This window comes from Heptranchias perlo, chromosome 3 (genome assembly GCF_035084215.1).
Source record: "Heptranchias perlo isolate sHepPer1 chromosome 3, sHepPer1.hap1, whole genome shotgun sequence".
In the NCBI taxonomy this organism is placed as follows: domain Eukaryota; kingdom Metazoa; phylum Chordata; class Chondrichthyes; order Hexanchiformes; family Hexanchidae; genus Heptranchias; species Heptranchias perlo.
In genome coordinates this window covers 17,389,058-17,405,533 of record NC_090327.1, presented here as the reverse complement: position 1 = coordinate 17,405,533, position 16,476 = coordinate 17,389,058, and the positions used below count along the sequence as shown (strand labels likewise).

Sequence of the window (16,476 nt, the reverse complement as noted above, 5' to 3'; positions counted from 1 at the left end):
AGGTGGTAGAAGTTGCGGGTTTGGGAGGTGCTGTCGAAGAAGCCTTGGCGAGTTGCTGCAGTGCATCCTGTGGCTGGTACACACTGCAGCCACGGTGCGCCGGTGGTGAAGGGAGTGAATGTTTAGGGTGGTGGATGGGGTGCCAATCAAGCGGGCTGCTTTGTCGTGGATGGTGTCGAGCTTCTCGAGTGCTGTTGGAGCTGCACTCTTCCAGGCAAGTGGAGAGTATTCCATCGCACTCCTGATTTGTGCCTTGTAGATGGTGGAAAGGCTTTGGGGAGTCGGGAGGTGAGTCACTCGCCGAAGAATACCCAGCCTCTGACCTGATCTTGTAGCCACAGTATTTATATGGCTGGTCCAGTTAAGTTTTTAGTCAATGGTGACCCCCAGGATGTTGATGGTGGGGGATTTGGCGATGGTAATGCCGTTGAATGTCAAGGGGAGGTAGTTTGACTCTGTCTTGTTGGAGATGGTCATTGCCTGGTACTTGTCTGGCTCGAATGTTACTTGCCATTTATGAGCCCAAGACTGGATGTTGTCCAGGTTTTGCTGCATGCGGGCTCGGACTGCTTCATTATTTGAGATTGAGTCGACTCGGCCTATATTCACTTGAGTTTAGAAGAATGAGAGGTGATCTCATCGAAACATATAAAATCCTAACAGGACTAGACAGACTAGATGCAGGGAGGATGTTCCCGATGGCTGGGGAGTCCAGAACCAGGGGTCACGGTCTCAGGTTACGGGGTATGCCACTTAGAACAGAGATGAGGAGAAATTTCTTCACTCAGAGGGTGGTCAGCCTGTGGAATTCTCTACCACAGAAGGCAGTGGAGGCCAAGTCATTAGATGTATTCAAGAAGGAGATCGATATCTTTCTTAATGCTAAAGGGATATGGGGAAAATGCGGGAACAGGGTACTGAGTTAGGCGATCAGCCATGATCATTTTGAATGGCGGACCAGGCCTGAATGGCCAAATGGCCTACGCTTGCTCCTATTTTCTATGTTTCTATGTACAGTTCGGGTTGCCGCGGTACATAAAGGATATTGCAGCTATTGAGAGGATACAGAAGAGAACAAGCAGGATGATCGAGGGATTGGATTATGGTAAGCGATTAAGTAAATTGGGCATCTTCTCATTGAAGAAGAGAAGGTTAAAAGGTGATATATGTGATGGCTGTTTTTCGGATTCTAAAACAACTAGAAAATATAGACTATGACAAGCAGTTGAACCAGAGGAGATACAGCCAGCGCTTGAAGGAAGGTAAATTCAAAATTAATCTGCAGAAGCATTATTTCAGTTAGCAAGTTAGTGAAATGGGCAAACAGATAAAAGGTGAGTTTTAAAATGGATAGTTGTGAGGTAATGCATATTGGGAGGAAAAATAAGGAATGGAAAACTATATTTAATGGAAAGACACCCAAGTCTGGATGAACAGAGACCTGGAGGTTTGCTGCAAAGAAATACATATATTTTATTATATGTTGCCATTCCTTCATCATCACTGGGTCAAAATCCTGCAAATCCCTACCTAACAGCATAATGGGAATATCTTTGCAACAAGGATTGCAGCGGTTCAAGAAGAAGGCCCACCACCACTTTCTTCGGGGCCACTCAGTGTGGTCAATAAATGCTGGCTTTGCCAGCGATGCCCGTATTGCGAAAATGAATTTTTTTAAAAAGAAAGCAATTTGTAAATGAAATCAGCCTTTTATGAGAGCTATTAACCTAAAACTTCACCTCCTAAATAATCGAAGACTTTTCAGCATGTTTACTTAGCCCATTATGCCTCAAATGTATTCTCCAGCAGTCCAGCCAACAGTGGAGTCCAGTATTTTTTCTGGCTGTAGCCCACCTGTACATGATGTGGAGATGCCGGTGATGGACTGGGGTTGACAAATGTAAGGAATCTTACAACACCAGGTTATAGTCCAACGGTTTCATTTAAAAATCGCAAGCTTTCGGCGGCTTTCTCCTTCGTCAGGTTTTATTTGAAAATCACAAGCTTTCGGAGGCTGACGAAGGAGAAAGCCTCCGAAAGCTTGTGATTTTCAAATAAAACCGTTGGACTATAACCTGGTGTTGTAAGATTCCTTACATTTGCCCACCTGTACAGACCAACAAGGGACTTCCCCAGACATTGTGAAAAGTCAGTGAACATAAAAGAAAGTTTTGATTGCCTATTTGAATTTACATTGCAGCTGGTGCTATGCTTTCCAGAAGGCATTCGACAAGATGCCACATAAAAGATTATTGCTCAAGATAAAGAATCACTGGATTGGGGGTAATATTCTGGCATGGGTGGAGGATTGGTTATCGAACAGGAAGCAGAGAGTTGGGATAAATGGTTCATTCTCGGACTGGCAACCAGTGGCCAGTGGTGTTCCGCAGGGGTCGGTGCTGGGTCCCCAACTCTTTACAATCTATATTAACGATTTGGAGGAGGGGACCGAGTGCAACATATCGAAGTTTGCAGATGATACAAAGATGGGAGGGAAAGTGGAGAGTGAGGAGGACATAAAAAACCTGCAGGGGGATTTAGACAGGCTGGGTGAGTGGGCGGAGATTTGGCAGATGAAATACAATATTGGAAAATGTGAGGTTATGCACTTTGGCAGGAAAAACCAGAGAGCAAGTTATTTTCTTGATGGCAAGAGACTGGAAAGTACTGCAGTACAAAGGGATCTGGGGGTCCTAGTGCAAGAAAATCAAAAAGTTAGTATGCAGGTGCAGCAGGTGATCAAGAAGGCCAACGGAATGTTGGCTTTTATTGCTCGGGGGATAGAATATAAAAACAGGGAGGTATTGCTGCAGTTATATAAAGTATTGGTGAGACCGCACCTGGAATACTGCATACAGTTTTGGTCTCCATACTTGCTCTCGGGGCAGTACAGGGAAGGTTCACTCGGTTAATCCCGGGGATGAGGGAGCGGACATATGAGGAGAGGTTGAGTAGATTGGGACTCTACTCATTGGAGTTCAGAAGAATGAGAGGCGATCTTATTGAAACATATAAGATTGTGAAGGGGCTTGATCGGGTGGATGCGGTGAGGATGTTCCCAAGGTTGGGTGAAACTAGAACGAGGGGGCATAATCTTAGAATAAGGGGCTGCTCCTTCAAAACTGAGATGAGGAGAAACTTCTTCACTCAGAGGGTGGTAGGTCTGTGGAATTTGCTGCCCCAGGAAGCTGTGGAAGCTACATCATTGAATAAATTCAAAGCAGAAATAGACAGTTTCCTAGAAGTGAAGGGAATTAGGGGTTACGGGGAGCAGGCAGGAAAGTGGACATGAATTTAGATTTGAGGTTAGGATCAGATCAGCCATGATCTTATTAAATGGCGGAGCAGGCTCGAAGGGCGGATTGGCCTACTCCTGCTCCTATTTCTTATGTTCTTATGTTTTAAGTCCCACTCTAGAGACTTGAGTAATCGAGGCTGACACTCCAGTGCAATACTGAGAGAGTGCTGCACTGTCGGAGATGCCGTTTTTCAGATGAGACGTTAAACCGAGGGCCCATCTGCCCCCTCAGGTGCACGTAATAGATTCCATGGCACTATTAGAAGAGGAGCTGGGGAGTTCTCTTTGTGTCCTGGCGAATATGGATGTTAGGGAACTTGGGGAAATAAATAGTGATGTCTTGAGTGTACATATTACAGAGAGGGAGGTGCTGGAAGTCTTAACGCACATCAAGGTAGATAAATCTCCGGGACCTGATGAAATGTATCCCAGGACGTTATGGGAGGTTAGGGAGGAAATTGCGGGTCCCCTAGCAGAGATATTTGAATCATCCACCGCTACAGGTGAGGTGCCTGAAGATTGGAGGGTAGCAAATGTTGTGCCTTTGTTTAAGAAGGGCGGCAGGGAAAAGCCTGGGAACTACAGACCGGTGAGCCTGACATCTGTAGTGGGTAAGTTGTTAGAGGGTATTCTGAGAGACAGGATCTACGGGCATTTGGAGAGGCAGGGACTGATTAGGAACAGTCAGCATGGTTTTGTGAGAGGAAAATCATGTCTCACGAATTTGATTGAGTTTTTTGAAGGGGTAACCAAGAAGATAGATGAGGGCTGTGCAGTAGACGTGGTCTACATGGACTTTAGCAAAGCCTTTGACAAGGTACCGCATGGTAGGTTGTTACATAAGGTTAAATCTCACGGGATCCAAGGTGAGGTAGCCAATTGGATACAACATTGGCTTGACGACAGAAGACAGAGGGTGGTTGTAGAGGGTTGTTTTTCAAATTGGAGGCCTGTGACCAGCGGTGTGCCTCAGGGATCGGTTCTGGGTCCGCTGTTATTTGTTATTTATATTAATGATTTGGATGAGAATTTAGGAGGCATGGTTAGTAAGTTTGCAGATGACACCAAGATTGGTGGCATCGTGGACAGTGAAGAAGGTTATCTAGGATTGCAACGGGATCTTGATAAATTGGGCCAGTGGGCCGATGAATGGCAGATGGAGTTTAATTTAGATAAATGTGAGGTGATGCATTTTGGGAGATCGAATTGGGCCAGGACCTACTCCGTTAATGGTAGGGCGTTGGGGAGAGTTATAGAACAAAGAGATCTAGGAGTACAGGTTCATAGCTCCTTGAAAGTGGAGTCACAGGTGGATAGGGTGGTGAAGAAGGCATTCAGCTTGCTTGGTTTCATTGGTCAGAACATTGAATACAGGAGTTGGGATGTCTTGTTGAAGTTGTACAAGACATTAGTTAGGCCACACTTGGAATACTGTGTACAGTTCTGGTCACCCTATTATAGAAAGGATATTATTAAACTAGAAAGAGTGCAGAAAAGATTTACTAGGATGCTGCCGGGACTTGATGGTTTGACTTATAGGGAGAGGTTAGATAGACTGGGACTTTTTTCCCTGGAGAGTAGGAGGTTGAGGGGTGATCTTATACAAGTGTATAAAATAATGAGGGGCATAGATAAGGTAGATAGTCAAAATCTTTTCCCAAAGGTAGGGGAGTCTATAACGAGGGGACATAGATTTAAGGGGAGAGATACAAAAGGGTCCAGAGGGGCAATTTTTTCACTCAAAGGGTGGTGAGTGTCTGGAACGAGCTGCCAGAGGCAGTAGTAGAGGCGGGTACAATTTTGTCTTTTAAAAAGCATTTGGACAGTTACATGGGCAAGATGGGTATTGAGAGATATGGGCCAAGTGCAGGCAATTGGGACTAGCTTGGTGGTATAAACTGGGCGACATGGACATGTTGGGCCAAAGGGCCTGTTTCCATGTTGTAAACTTCTATGATTCTATGAATATTTATCCTTCAATCAACATCACTAAAAACAGATTATTGGCTGAGGTACTAAATGAGTACTTTGCATCTGTCTTCACTAAAGAAGTGGATACTGCCAATATCACAGTAAAGGAGGAGATAGTAGAGAAATTGGATAGGGTAAAAATGGATAAAGAGGAGGTACTTAAAAGGTTGGCAGCACTCAAAGTTGAAAAGTCATCTGGTCCGGATGGGAGATGCATCCTAGGTTGCTGAGGGAAGAAAGGATGGAAATTGCGGAGGCTCTGGCCACAATCTTGCAATCTTCCTTAGATATGGGAGTGGTGCCAGAGGACTGGAGGGTTGCAAATGTTACACCCCTGTTCGTAAAAGGGGAGAAGGATAAACCCAAGCAACTACAGGCCAGTCAGCCTAACGTCGGTGGTGGGATAACTTTGAGACAGTAATCCAGGACAAAATTAATTGGCACTTGGGAAAAATGTGGGTTAATAAATGAAAGCTAGCACGGATTTGTTAAAGGCAAATCGTGTTTGACTAACTTTGATGAAGTAACGGAGAAGGTTGAGGAGGGTAGTGCAGTTGATGTGTATATGGATGTTCAAGAGGAGTTTGATAAAATACCACATAATGGACTTGTTAGCAAAATTGAAGCCCATGTGATTAAAGGGGCAGTGGCTACGTGGATAAGAAATTGGCCAAGGGACAGAAAGCAGAGAATAGTGGTGAACAGTTGTTTTTCAGACTGAAGGGAAGTGTGCAGTGTTGTCCCCCAGGAGTCGGTGTTGGGACCACCGCTTTTTTTGATATATAAAAATGATCTGGACTTGGGTATGCAGGGCATAATTTCAAAGTTTGCAGATGACATGAAACTCGGAAATGTAATAAACAATGTGGAGTAGAGTAACAGATTTCAGGAAAACACAGGCAGATTGGTGAAATGGGCAGATGAAGTTTAACGCAGAGACCGTGAAGTGATTCATTTTGGTGTGAAGAATGAGAAGAGGCAATATAAACTAAATGGTACAATTTTTAAGGGGGCGCAGGAACAGAGAGACCTGGGGATGTACGTACACAAGTCTTTGAAGGTAGCAGGACAAGTTGAGAAGGCTGTTAAAAAGGCATACGGGATCCTTGGCTTTCAAAATAGAAAACAATTTTACAACACCAAGTTATAGTCCAACGATTTTATTTTTAATCCCACAAGCTTTCGGGGGCTTTCCCCTTCCTCAGGCGGTGTGGAAATGACGTCATTTCCACACCGCCTGAGGAAGGGGAAAGCCCCCGAAAGCTTGTGGGATTAAAAATAAAATCATTGGACTATAACTTGGTGTTGTAAAATTGTTTACAATTGTTAACCCCAGTCCATCACCGGCATCTCCACATCATTTCAAAATAGAGGCATAGAGTACAAAAGCAAGGAAGTTATGCTAAGCCTTTATAAAACGCTGGTTAGGCTGCAGCTGGAGTAATATGGCCAATTCTGGGCACCACACTTTAAGAAGAATGTCAAGGCCTCAGAGAGGGTGCTAAGGAGATTTACAGGAATGGTACTAGGGATGAAGAACTTCAGTAACTGAAGAACGTGTGCAGTAACGTGCAGAAGCTAGGGAAACGGGACATTCTCCTTAGAGCAGAGACAGTTAAAGGGAGATTTAATAGAGGTGTTCAAAATCATGAAGGGTTTTGATAGAGTAAATAAGGAGAAACTGTTTCCAGTGGCAGAAGGGTCGGTAACCAGAGGACACAGATTTAAGGTAATTGGCAAAAGAACCAGAGGCGACATGAGGACAGATGTTTTTACACAGCAAGTTATGTTGATCTGGAATGCACTGCCTGAAAGAGTGGTGGAATCAGATTTAGTAGTACTTTCAAAAGAGAATTGGATGAATACCTGAAGGGGAAAAATTTACAGGGCTATGGGGGTAAAGAGCAGGGGAGTGGGACTAATTGGATAGCTTTCAAAGAACCAACACAGGAATGATGGACTGAATGGCCTCTCTCTGTGCTGGATCATTCTATGATTCTATATATGCAAGTCGTTTCCTTTCCTTAATGATTCTGTCTATATCCCCTTATACCAAAAAGAATAATCTACCATGCAGCAGTTGTATAACTGGGGGTCTTTTCTACCCACCTTAGATACATAAACTGTTTGGATTGGCAGTTGTTTGTTTTTGGGTGACAACCTAACCTGCAAATAACCTTGCAGTTGCAATCAAAATATGAAGTCGCAGTTTAGCTACACATCTACAGTGGCTGAGCATAAATTAATTTCTGTGGTATCCCAAGAATACCGTTTCTCCTGCTGTCAGCTTAATTACTCTGATAGTGTATATGAAAAGCAATGGGATTAATAGGGCATAAATACACAGGTCTTCATTATAGTGTTTTTTTCAAGTCATAACATCCATAAGTATATCTACAATGTGCCATAAGAACATAAGAAATAGGAGCAGGAGTGGGCCATCCGGCCCCTTGAGCCTGCTCTGCCATTCAACAAGATCATGGCTGATCCTCTACCTCAATGCCATTTTCCTGCACTATTCCCATATCCCTTGATGCCTTTTAATATCTAGAAATCTATTAATCTCTGTTTTGAATGTACTCAGTGACTGAGCCTCCACAGCCCTCTGGGCAGAGCATTCCAAAGATTCACCACCTCTAAGTGAAGAAATTTCTCCTCCTCATAGTCCTAAATGGCCTACCCCTTATTCTAAGACTGTGACCCCCCCTCGTTCTCGACTCCCCAGCCAGGGGAAACATCCTCCCTGCATCTACCCTGTCGAGCCCTGTAAGAATTTTGTATGTTTTAATGAGATCACCTCTCATTCTTCTCAACTCTAGAGAATACAGGCCTAGTCTACTCAATCTCTCATACAACAATCCCGCCATCCCAGGAATCATTTGCACCCCCTCCATGGCAAGTATATCCTTTCTTAGGTAAGGAGACCAGAATTGTACTCAATACTCCAGGTGCAGTCTCACCAAGGCCCTATATAATTGCAGTAAGATATCTTTACTCCTGTACTCAAATCCTCTTGTAATAAAGGCCAACATACCATTTGCCTTCCTAATTGCTTGCTGCACCTGCATGTTAGCTTTCAGCAACTCATGTACAAGGACACCCAGGTCCCTTTGAACATCAACATTTCCCAATCTCTCGCCATTTAAAAAATACTCTGCATTTCTGTTTTTCCTACCAAAGTGGATAACTTCACATTTTTCCACATTATATTCCATCTGCCCACTCACTTAGCCTGTCTATATCCCTTTGAAGCCTCTTTGCATCTTCTTCACAACTCACATTCTCACCTTGTTTTATGTAATCAGCAAACTTGGAAATATTACTTGAATGTAGGGTGCATGATTGGCAAATTTGCAGACGACACAAAAATTGGCCGTGTAGTTGATAGTGAAGAGGATAGCTGTAGACTCCAAGATGATATCAATGGGTTGGTGGAGTGGGCGGAAAAGTGTCAAATGGAGTTCAACCCAGAGAATTGTGAGGTAAGGCACTTAGGGAGGGCAAACAGTAAAAGGGAATACGCAGTAAACGGGAATATACGAAGAGGGGTAGAGGAATTGAGAGACCTTGGAGTGCATGTGCACAGGTCCCTGAAGGTGGCAGGACAGGTAGATAAGGTTGTGAAGAAGGCATATGGAATGCTCTCCGTTATTACCCGAAGTATAGAATACAAAAGCAGGGATGTAATGATGGAACTGTATAAAATGCTGGTAAGGCTACAGCTAAAGTATTGTGCGCAGTTCTGGTCACCACATTACAGGAAGGACATAATTGCTCTGGAGAGAGTGCAGAGAAGATTTACAAGAATGTTGCAGCTACAAGGAGAGATTGGATAGGCTGGGGTTGTTTTCCTTGGAGCAGAGGAGGCTGAGGGGTGACTTGATTGAGGTGTACAAAATTATGAGGGGCCCAGATAGAGTAGACAGGAAGTACCTGCTTCCCCTAGCGGAGAGTTCAAGAACTAGAGGACATAGATTTAAACTGATTGGCGGAAGGATTAGAGGGGACATGAGGAAAAAACTTTTTTTCCCAGAGGGTGGTGGGTGTATGGAATTTGCTGCCGAATTGGTGGTAGAGGCAGGGACCCTCAACTCTTTTTTAAAAAGTACCTGGACCTGCCCCTAAAATGCTGTAAGCTGCAGGGCTACGAACCGGGTGCTGGAAGGTGGGATTAGAATGGACACCTGGTTGTTCTTCGAGCCGGCGTGGGCACAATGGGCCGAATGGCCCCCTTTTCTATGGTTCTATTACATTTGGTCCCCTCATCCAAATCATTGATATAGATTGTCAATAGCTGGGGCCCAAGCACCAATCCCTACGGTATCCCACTAGTCACAGTCTGCCAACCTGAAAAAGACCCGTTTATTCCTACTCTGTTTTCTGTCTGTTAACCAATTCTTAGTCCATGCCAGTATATTACCCCCAATTCCATGTGCTCTAACTTTGTTCACCAACCTCCTGTGTGGGACCTTATCAAAAGCCTTCTGAAAATCCAAATACACCACATCCACTGGTTTCCCCCTTATCTATTCTACTAGTTACATCCTCAAAGAATTCCAATAGGTTTGTCAAACATGATTTTCCTTTCATAAATCCATATTGACTCTGCCAAATCCTATTATTTTCTAAATGTCCTGTTATATCATCCTTTATAATAAATTCTAGCATTTTCCCTATTATAAATGTCAGGCTAACAAGTCTGTAATTCCCTGTTTTCTCTCTCCCTCTTTTAAATAGTGGGGTTACATTTGCTACCCTCCAATCTGCAGGAACCATTCCAGAATCTACAGAATTTTGTAAGATGATAACCAATATCTCTATCTCCACTATCTCTATAGCACTTTTTTCAAAACCCTGGGATGTTGAGATTTGTTGTCACTGTCATTTGTTTTCCAAAATTTACTTTATTCCGTATAAAGTAACTGGTTTGTTTGTTATCCCACATGTTCACACGAACTGGCCAGGAGACTATTGGAATAATCAAGTCTGGGGGTGACCAAAGGCATGGATGAGGCTTTTGGCAGCAGGTAGGCTGAATTAGGGGCAATGTTATGGAGATGGAATTGGGCGGGTTTTGTGGTGGAGAGGTTATGGAGTCATATTGGACGCCAAGGTTACAAACACTCTGGTTAAGTCTGAGACTGCGTCTGGATAAGGGGATGGAGTTTGCAAGGGTATAGAGCTTGTGGTGGGGGCTGAAGACACTGGCTTTAGTGTTCCCAGTGTTTAGTTGGAGAAATTTATGGTTCATCCAAGACTGGATGTTGGATAAGCAGTCTAACAGTGTGGAGGCAGTGGAGGAATTGAGAAGGATAGAGTTGGATGTCATCACTGTACATGTGTGGAAGCTTAACCCAGTGTTTGCAAATGATGTCACCAAGGGACACCATGTAGATGCAGGGCAAGGAAAGATCCTTGGAGGACTTCCAAGGTGATAGTGCAGGGATGGGAAGAAAAGCCATTAGTTGAGGTGCTCTGACCACTGTCTGGGGAGGGAAGAAGCTGAACAATGGAGCAGAGCCATTGGAGTTGTGGTTAACCATGTCAAAGGTTGCAGAGAGGTCATTGAGGATGAGGCAGGATAATGCACAATAGCACAAAGTCACAGCAAATGCCAGTTGTGACTTTGGTTGGGGCCATTTCGTTGCTGTGGAAGGGACAGAAACCTGGGAGGAGACGACAGGTTGTGAGGACACTAAAGAATGGGCAATAAGGTTTTTTTTAAAAGGGGGTGATGGCAATTTTGAAATGGAAATGGACAGCATCTGAGGAGAGGGAACCACTTATAGTATCAGCTAGCACGAGGGCTAGGAAGGGATTCATATTTGTAATTAAGGGTTCTGCTGAATGCTAAGTTTGGATTGGACAGCACTCAGCAGAGGAGAGGGATGCTCTGGTCATTCTTGTTTCTCTTCAGTGACTTAAGTCCCAGTGTAGATTAGCTTGTGACATACATGGTACATGTCCATGCTCCTTCTTATTTAAGACCACGAGACATGCATGAGTTGCTCCTCTTGGCCATTTGAAGGCCTTTAATATGGCTCATTTAAGAGATTGAAGACCAAGCACTGAGGTGGATTTGTGGCAAAAAGTGTAAATGGTCACAGGACAGAGGGCTCCAGGCTGCACCAGCATTTTGCTCAGCACTCTGGAAAGACTCAGCCTTACTGCAAACATTTTTGTCCAAGACCCTTAACAAAAAACTTGGACTTTGAAGTTAGTGACAATTAATCCTGGACTTGGACATTTAGAACAGCAAGGTGGCTGACACGTCCCAAGCTATCCAACATAGAGCCTTCCATTCTGAAGGCTGATAACTGCCATTGAGTTGATGGGGAAGCTCTTGGGTTTGACATGATAGCTGCTGAAAGTGTAACGTGGATGCTAGGTATGCAAACATGCTCACTGGTTCAGTGCCTACCTTGATTAGGTTGCAGAGAGACAAGCAGTTGCTGCTTAAACTTTGCAACTCCCATCTGTTATGGGATTCAGTATGATATGTGTCTGTGCTATGGTCAAGAGAATAGTGGCAATATACACATTTTATGGTGAGATGTGCTGCTCACCATGACAAGTGGGCAAAGTTCCTGGTACCTGTTAACTGCCTAGCAAGGGCTCAAACCATCATAATGACTTTCCTGCTTGGGAGGGGTGGGGGAAGATGGTAAGCGGGGTCAAGTAGGAGCCTGGTAATGAGAGATTGGAACCAGAGTGATCTGTTGTGACACGCTCATTAATTAATACCTGAGCCAGCCCAGTCTACTATGCTCCAGGCACAATTGAGCTGATGTGGTTCATTTGGATCTCCATGGGTAGACCTGTCACTGGGAGCTAGGATTCTTCCTATTCTGCTCCAGATAATCTTGTATGTCAATGGTCTAGTTAGACAAGTGATGAGAATCTTACCAATGCTGACTGCTGTTTCGGCTGCTTGGTTTTAGCCAATTTAAACTACAGCTGTACCTCAACATACTTGGGAGTCCCTAAGCCTTGTTTCTTGCCAGCCTGCATCTAGATTCACTGGCTTAGGTAAGTGGGCAACATCTCTGCAGGGAAGGCATGTACATTCCTTACCAGGCAAATGTTGATTTCCTAGTAGTTGAGATTCATTCATTTTAACATAAGAACGTAAGAAATAGGAGCAGGAGTAGGCCAAATGGCCCCTCAAGCCTGCTCCACCATTCAATAAGATCATGGCTGATCTTCGACTTCAACTCCACTTTCCCGTCCAATCCCATATCCGTTTGTTTCCCCTTGAGTCCAAAAATCTATCAATCTCAGCCTTGAATATACTCAACTACTGAGCATCCTCAGTCCTCTGGAGTAGAGAATTCCAAATATGGACAACCCTGAGTGAAGAAATTTCTCCTCATCTCAATCCTAAGTGTCTTTCGCCTTATTCTGAGACTATGCCCCCTAGTTCTAGACTTTCCAGCCAGGGGAAACAGCCTCTCAGCATCTACCCTATTCAGCCCTCTCCAAATCTTACATGTTTCAATGAGATCAACTCTCATTCTTCTAAACTCCAGAGAGTATAGGCCCATTCTACTCAATCTCTCCTCATAATACAACACACTCATCCCAGGAATCAATCTGGTGAACTTTCGTTGCAACACCTCCTAAGGCAAGTATATCCTTCCTTAGGTAAGGAGACCAAAACTGTACACAGTACTCCAGGTATGGTCTCAACAAAGCCCTGTACAATTGCAGCAAGACTTCCTTACTCTTGTACTCCAACCTCCTTACAATAAAGGCCAACATACCATTTGCCTTCCTAATTGCTTGCTGTACCTGCATGTTAACATTCTGTGTTTCGTGTACAAGGACACCCAAATCCATCTGAACACCAACATTTAATAATTTCTCATCATTTAAAAAAAAATCCTGTTTTTCTATTCATCCTGCCAAAGTGAATGACTTCACATTTCCCCACATTATACTCCACCTTCTTGCCCACTCACTTAAGCTGTCTATATCCCTTTGCAGACTGTTTGTGTCCTCCTCACAGCTTACTTTCCCACCTAGCTTTGTATCGTCAGCATACTTGGATACATTACACTCCATCCCTTCATCATAGAATCATAGAAAGTTACAGCACAGAAATAGGCCATTCGGCCCATCGTGTCCCTGCCGGCTGAAAAAGAGCTATCCAGCTTGATCCCACTTTCCAGCACTTGGTCCATAGCCCTGTAGGTTACGGCACTTCAAGTACACATCCAAGTACTTTTTAAATGAGTTGAGGGTTTCTGCCTCTACCACCTTTCAAGCAGTGAGTTCCAGACCCCCACCACCCTCTGGGTGAAAAACGTTCTCCTCAGCTCCAGTCTAATCCTTCTATCAATTACTTTAAATCTATGCCCCCTGGTCACTGACACCTCTGCTAAGGGAAATAGGCCTTTCCTATCCACTCCCGTCATAATTTTATATCTCATTTAAATCTCCCTTCAGTCTCCTTTGTTCCAAAGAAAACAACCCCAGCTTATCCAATCTTTCCTCATAGCTAAAATTCTCCAGCCCTGGCAACATCCTCGTAAATCTCCTCTGTACCCTCAAGTGCAATCACATCTTTCCTGTAATGTGGTGACGAGAACAGTACACAGTACTCAAGCTGTGGCTTAACCAATGTTTTATACAGTTCTAGCATAACTTTCCTGCTCTTATATTCTATGCCTCGGCTAATAAAGGAAAGTATCCCGTATGCCTTTTTAACCACCTTATCTACCTTTCCTGCTACCTTCAGGGATCTGTGGACATGCACGCCAAGGTCCCTTTGTTCCTCTACACCTCTCAGTATTTTCCCATTTATTGTGTACTCCCTTGCCTTGTTTGCCCTCCCCAAATGCATCACCTCTCACTTCTCCAGATCGAATTCTATTTGCCACTTTTCTGCCCACTTGACGAGTCCATTGATATCTTCCTGCAGGCTACAGCTTTCCTCCTCACTATCAACCACACGGCCAATTTTTGAATCATCTGCAAACTTCTTGATCAAGCCCCTCACATTCAAGTCCAAATCATTAATATATACCAAAAAAAGCGGACCCCCACTGGAAACAGCCTTCCAGTCGCATCAACACCCGTCAACCATTACCCTTTGCTTCCTGCCACTGAGCCAATTTTAGATCCAACTTGCTGCTTTCCTTTGGATCCCGTGGGCTTTTACTTTTTTGACCAGTCTGCCATGTGGGACCTTGTCAAAAGTCTTGCTAAAATCCACGTACACTACATCAAACGCGTTACCCTCAGCGAGCCTCCTTGTTACCTGCTCGCAAAAATTCAATCAAGTTAGTCAGAAACGACCTTCCCTTAACAAATCCATGCTGACTGTCCTTGATTAACCCTTGCCTTTCTAAATGACAATTTACGTTGTCCCTCAGAATTGATTCCAATAATTTGCCCACCACCGAGGTTAGACTGACTGGCTTATAATTACTCGGTCTATCTCTTTCTCCCTTTTAAAACGACGGTGCAACGTTAGCAGTCCTCCAATCCTCTGGCATCAATATGGATTGTAAACAGCTGAGGCCCAAGCACTGATCCTTGCAGCACCCCGCTAGTTACAGCCTGCCAACCTGAAAATGACCCGTTTATTCCTACTCTGTTTTCTGTCCGTTAACCAATCCTCCATCCGTGCAAATATATTACTCCCAACCTCATGAGCCCTTATCTTGTGTAACAACCTTTTGTGTGGCACCTTATCGAATGCCTTTTGAAAATCCAAACGTACCACATGCACTGGTTCCCCTTTATCTACCCTTCTAGTTAGATCCTAAAAAAAAACTCCAGTAGATTTGTCAAACATAATTTCCCTTTCATAAAACCATGTTGACTCTGCCTAATCATGTTATGATTTTCTAAGTGCGCCACATCCTTAATAATGGATTCCAGCATTTTCCTGACTACTGATGTCAGGCTAACTGGACAGTAGTTCTGTTTTCTCTCTCCCTCCTTTCTCTCTCCCTCCTTTTTTGAATTGCTGTGTTACATTTGCTATCTTCCAATCCACTGGGACACTTCTAGAATCTAGGGAATTTTGGAAAATCACAACCAATCCATCTACTATCTCTGCAGCCACCTCTTTTAGAACCATGGGATGTAAGCCATCAGGTCCTTGGTAATGATACTAGCTAAGCCTAAAAAAAAGTCTTAAAAACAATTTCCATTAAAGAAAGTCAGTTGCACTTCTAAGGCTGCGAATGCTGTAAGACAAATACATTTTACTTCTGCTTTTCAGATAAAGGATGACCATATTGTTGCCTGAAACAGGCAGCTGAGGAGAAAGGAAAAAAAGCTGTAAAATGCCCAAATCTGGGTCTTCAAGAACAGCACAGACTGAGAGTTCTGATTGCAACAGCAACATGGTTGAAAAACAGACTGGAAGAAAGGTAAGACATGCTTTAAAGTGAAATCTTATTGTAAATAATAGGTTGGCATAACTGCCTTTGCATATGTACAATTCCCTACTAAAATTAGGAATATTTTACTAATATTATTGAAAATTTGCCTATTTGATTTGCCCTGGATTATCGTTTGCAAATTTGAGTATATTAATTTTAGTTTGCTGTCAAAGGAAAAAAACTTTGAACATGAAGACTCATTCTCAGTAAACATTTTTAAAAGAAAGAGTTACTCGAATTAACACAGTTACACCCCTGTTCAAAAATGGGGAATGGGATAAACTTGGTAACTACAGACCAATGTCAGTGGTGGGAAAACTACTCGAAACCATTGTCAAGGACAAAATTAATTCTCACTTGGAGAAGCATGGGTTAATAAGGATCAGCCAACATGGATTTGTTAAAGGCAAATTGTGTCTGACTAACCTGATTGGTTCTTTGATGAAGTAACATAGAGGGTTGATGAATGTAAGAACATAAGACTTAGGAGCAGGAGTAGACCAATCGGCCCCTCGAGCCTGCTCCGCCATTCAATAAGATAATGGCTGATCTGATCCTAACCTCAAATCTAAATTCATGTCCAATTTCCTGCCCGCTCCCCATAACCCCTAATTCCCTTTACTTCTAGGAAACTGTCGATTTCTGTTTTAAATTTATTTAATGATGTAGCTTCCACAGCTTCCTGGGGCAGCAAATTCCGCAGACCTACCACCCTCTGAGTGAAGAAGTTTCTCCTCATCTCAGTTTTGAAAGAGCAGCCCCTTATTCTAAGATTATGCCCCCTCGTTCTAGTTTCACCCATCCTTGGGA

At 43.6% G+C, this 16,476-nt stretch overlaps 1 protein-coding gene across 3 annotated transcripts in view; it reads left to right on the top strand.

Moving 5' to 3' along the window:
- ankrd12 (ankyrin repeat domain 12) overlaps positions 1-16,476 on the top strand; it is a 213,014-nt gene that overhangs the window by 91,643 nt on the left and 104,895 nt on the right. For all 3 annotated transcript variants that reach the window (XM_067978369.1, XM_067978370.1, XM_067978368.1), the window contains exon 2: positions 15,504-15,654. In XM_067978369.1, coding sequence (XP_067834470.1) covers positions 15,568-15,654 — 87 coding nt within the window. In that variant the 5' untranslated portion in view covers positions 15,504-15,567. The remainder of the gene's footprint in view (positions 1-15,503; positions 15,655-16,476) is intronic.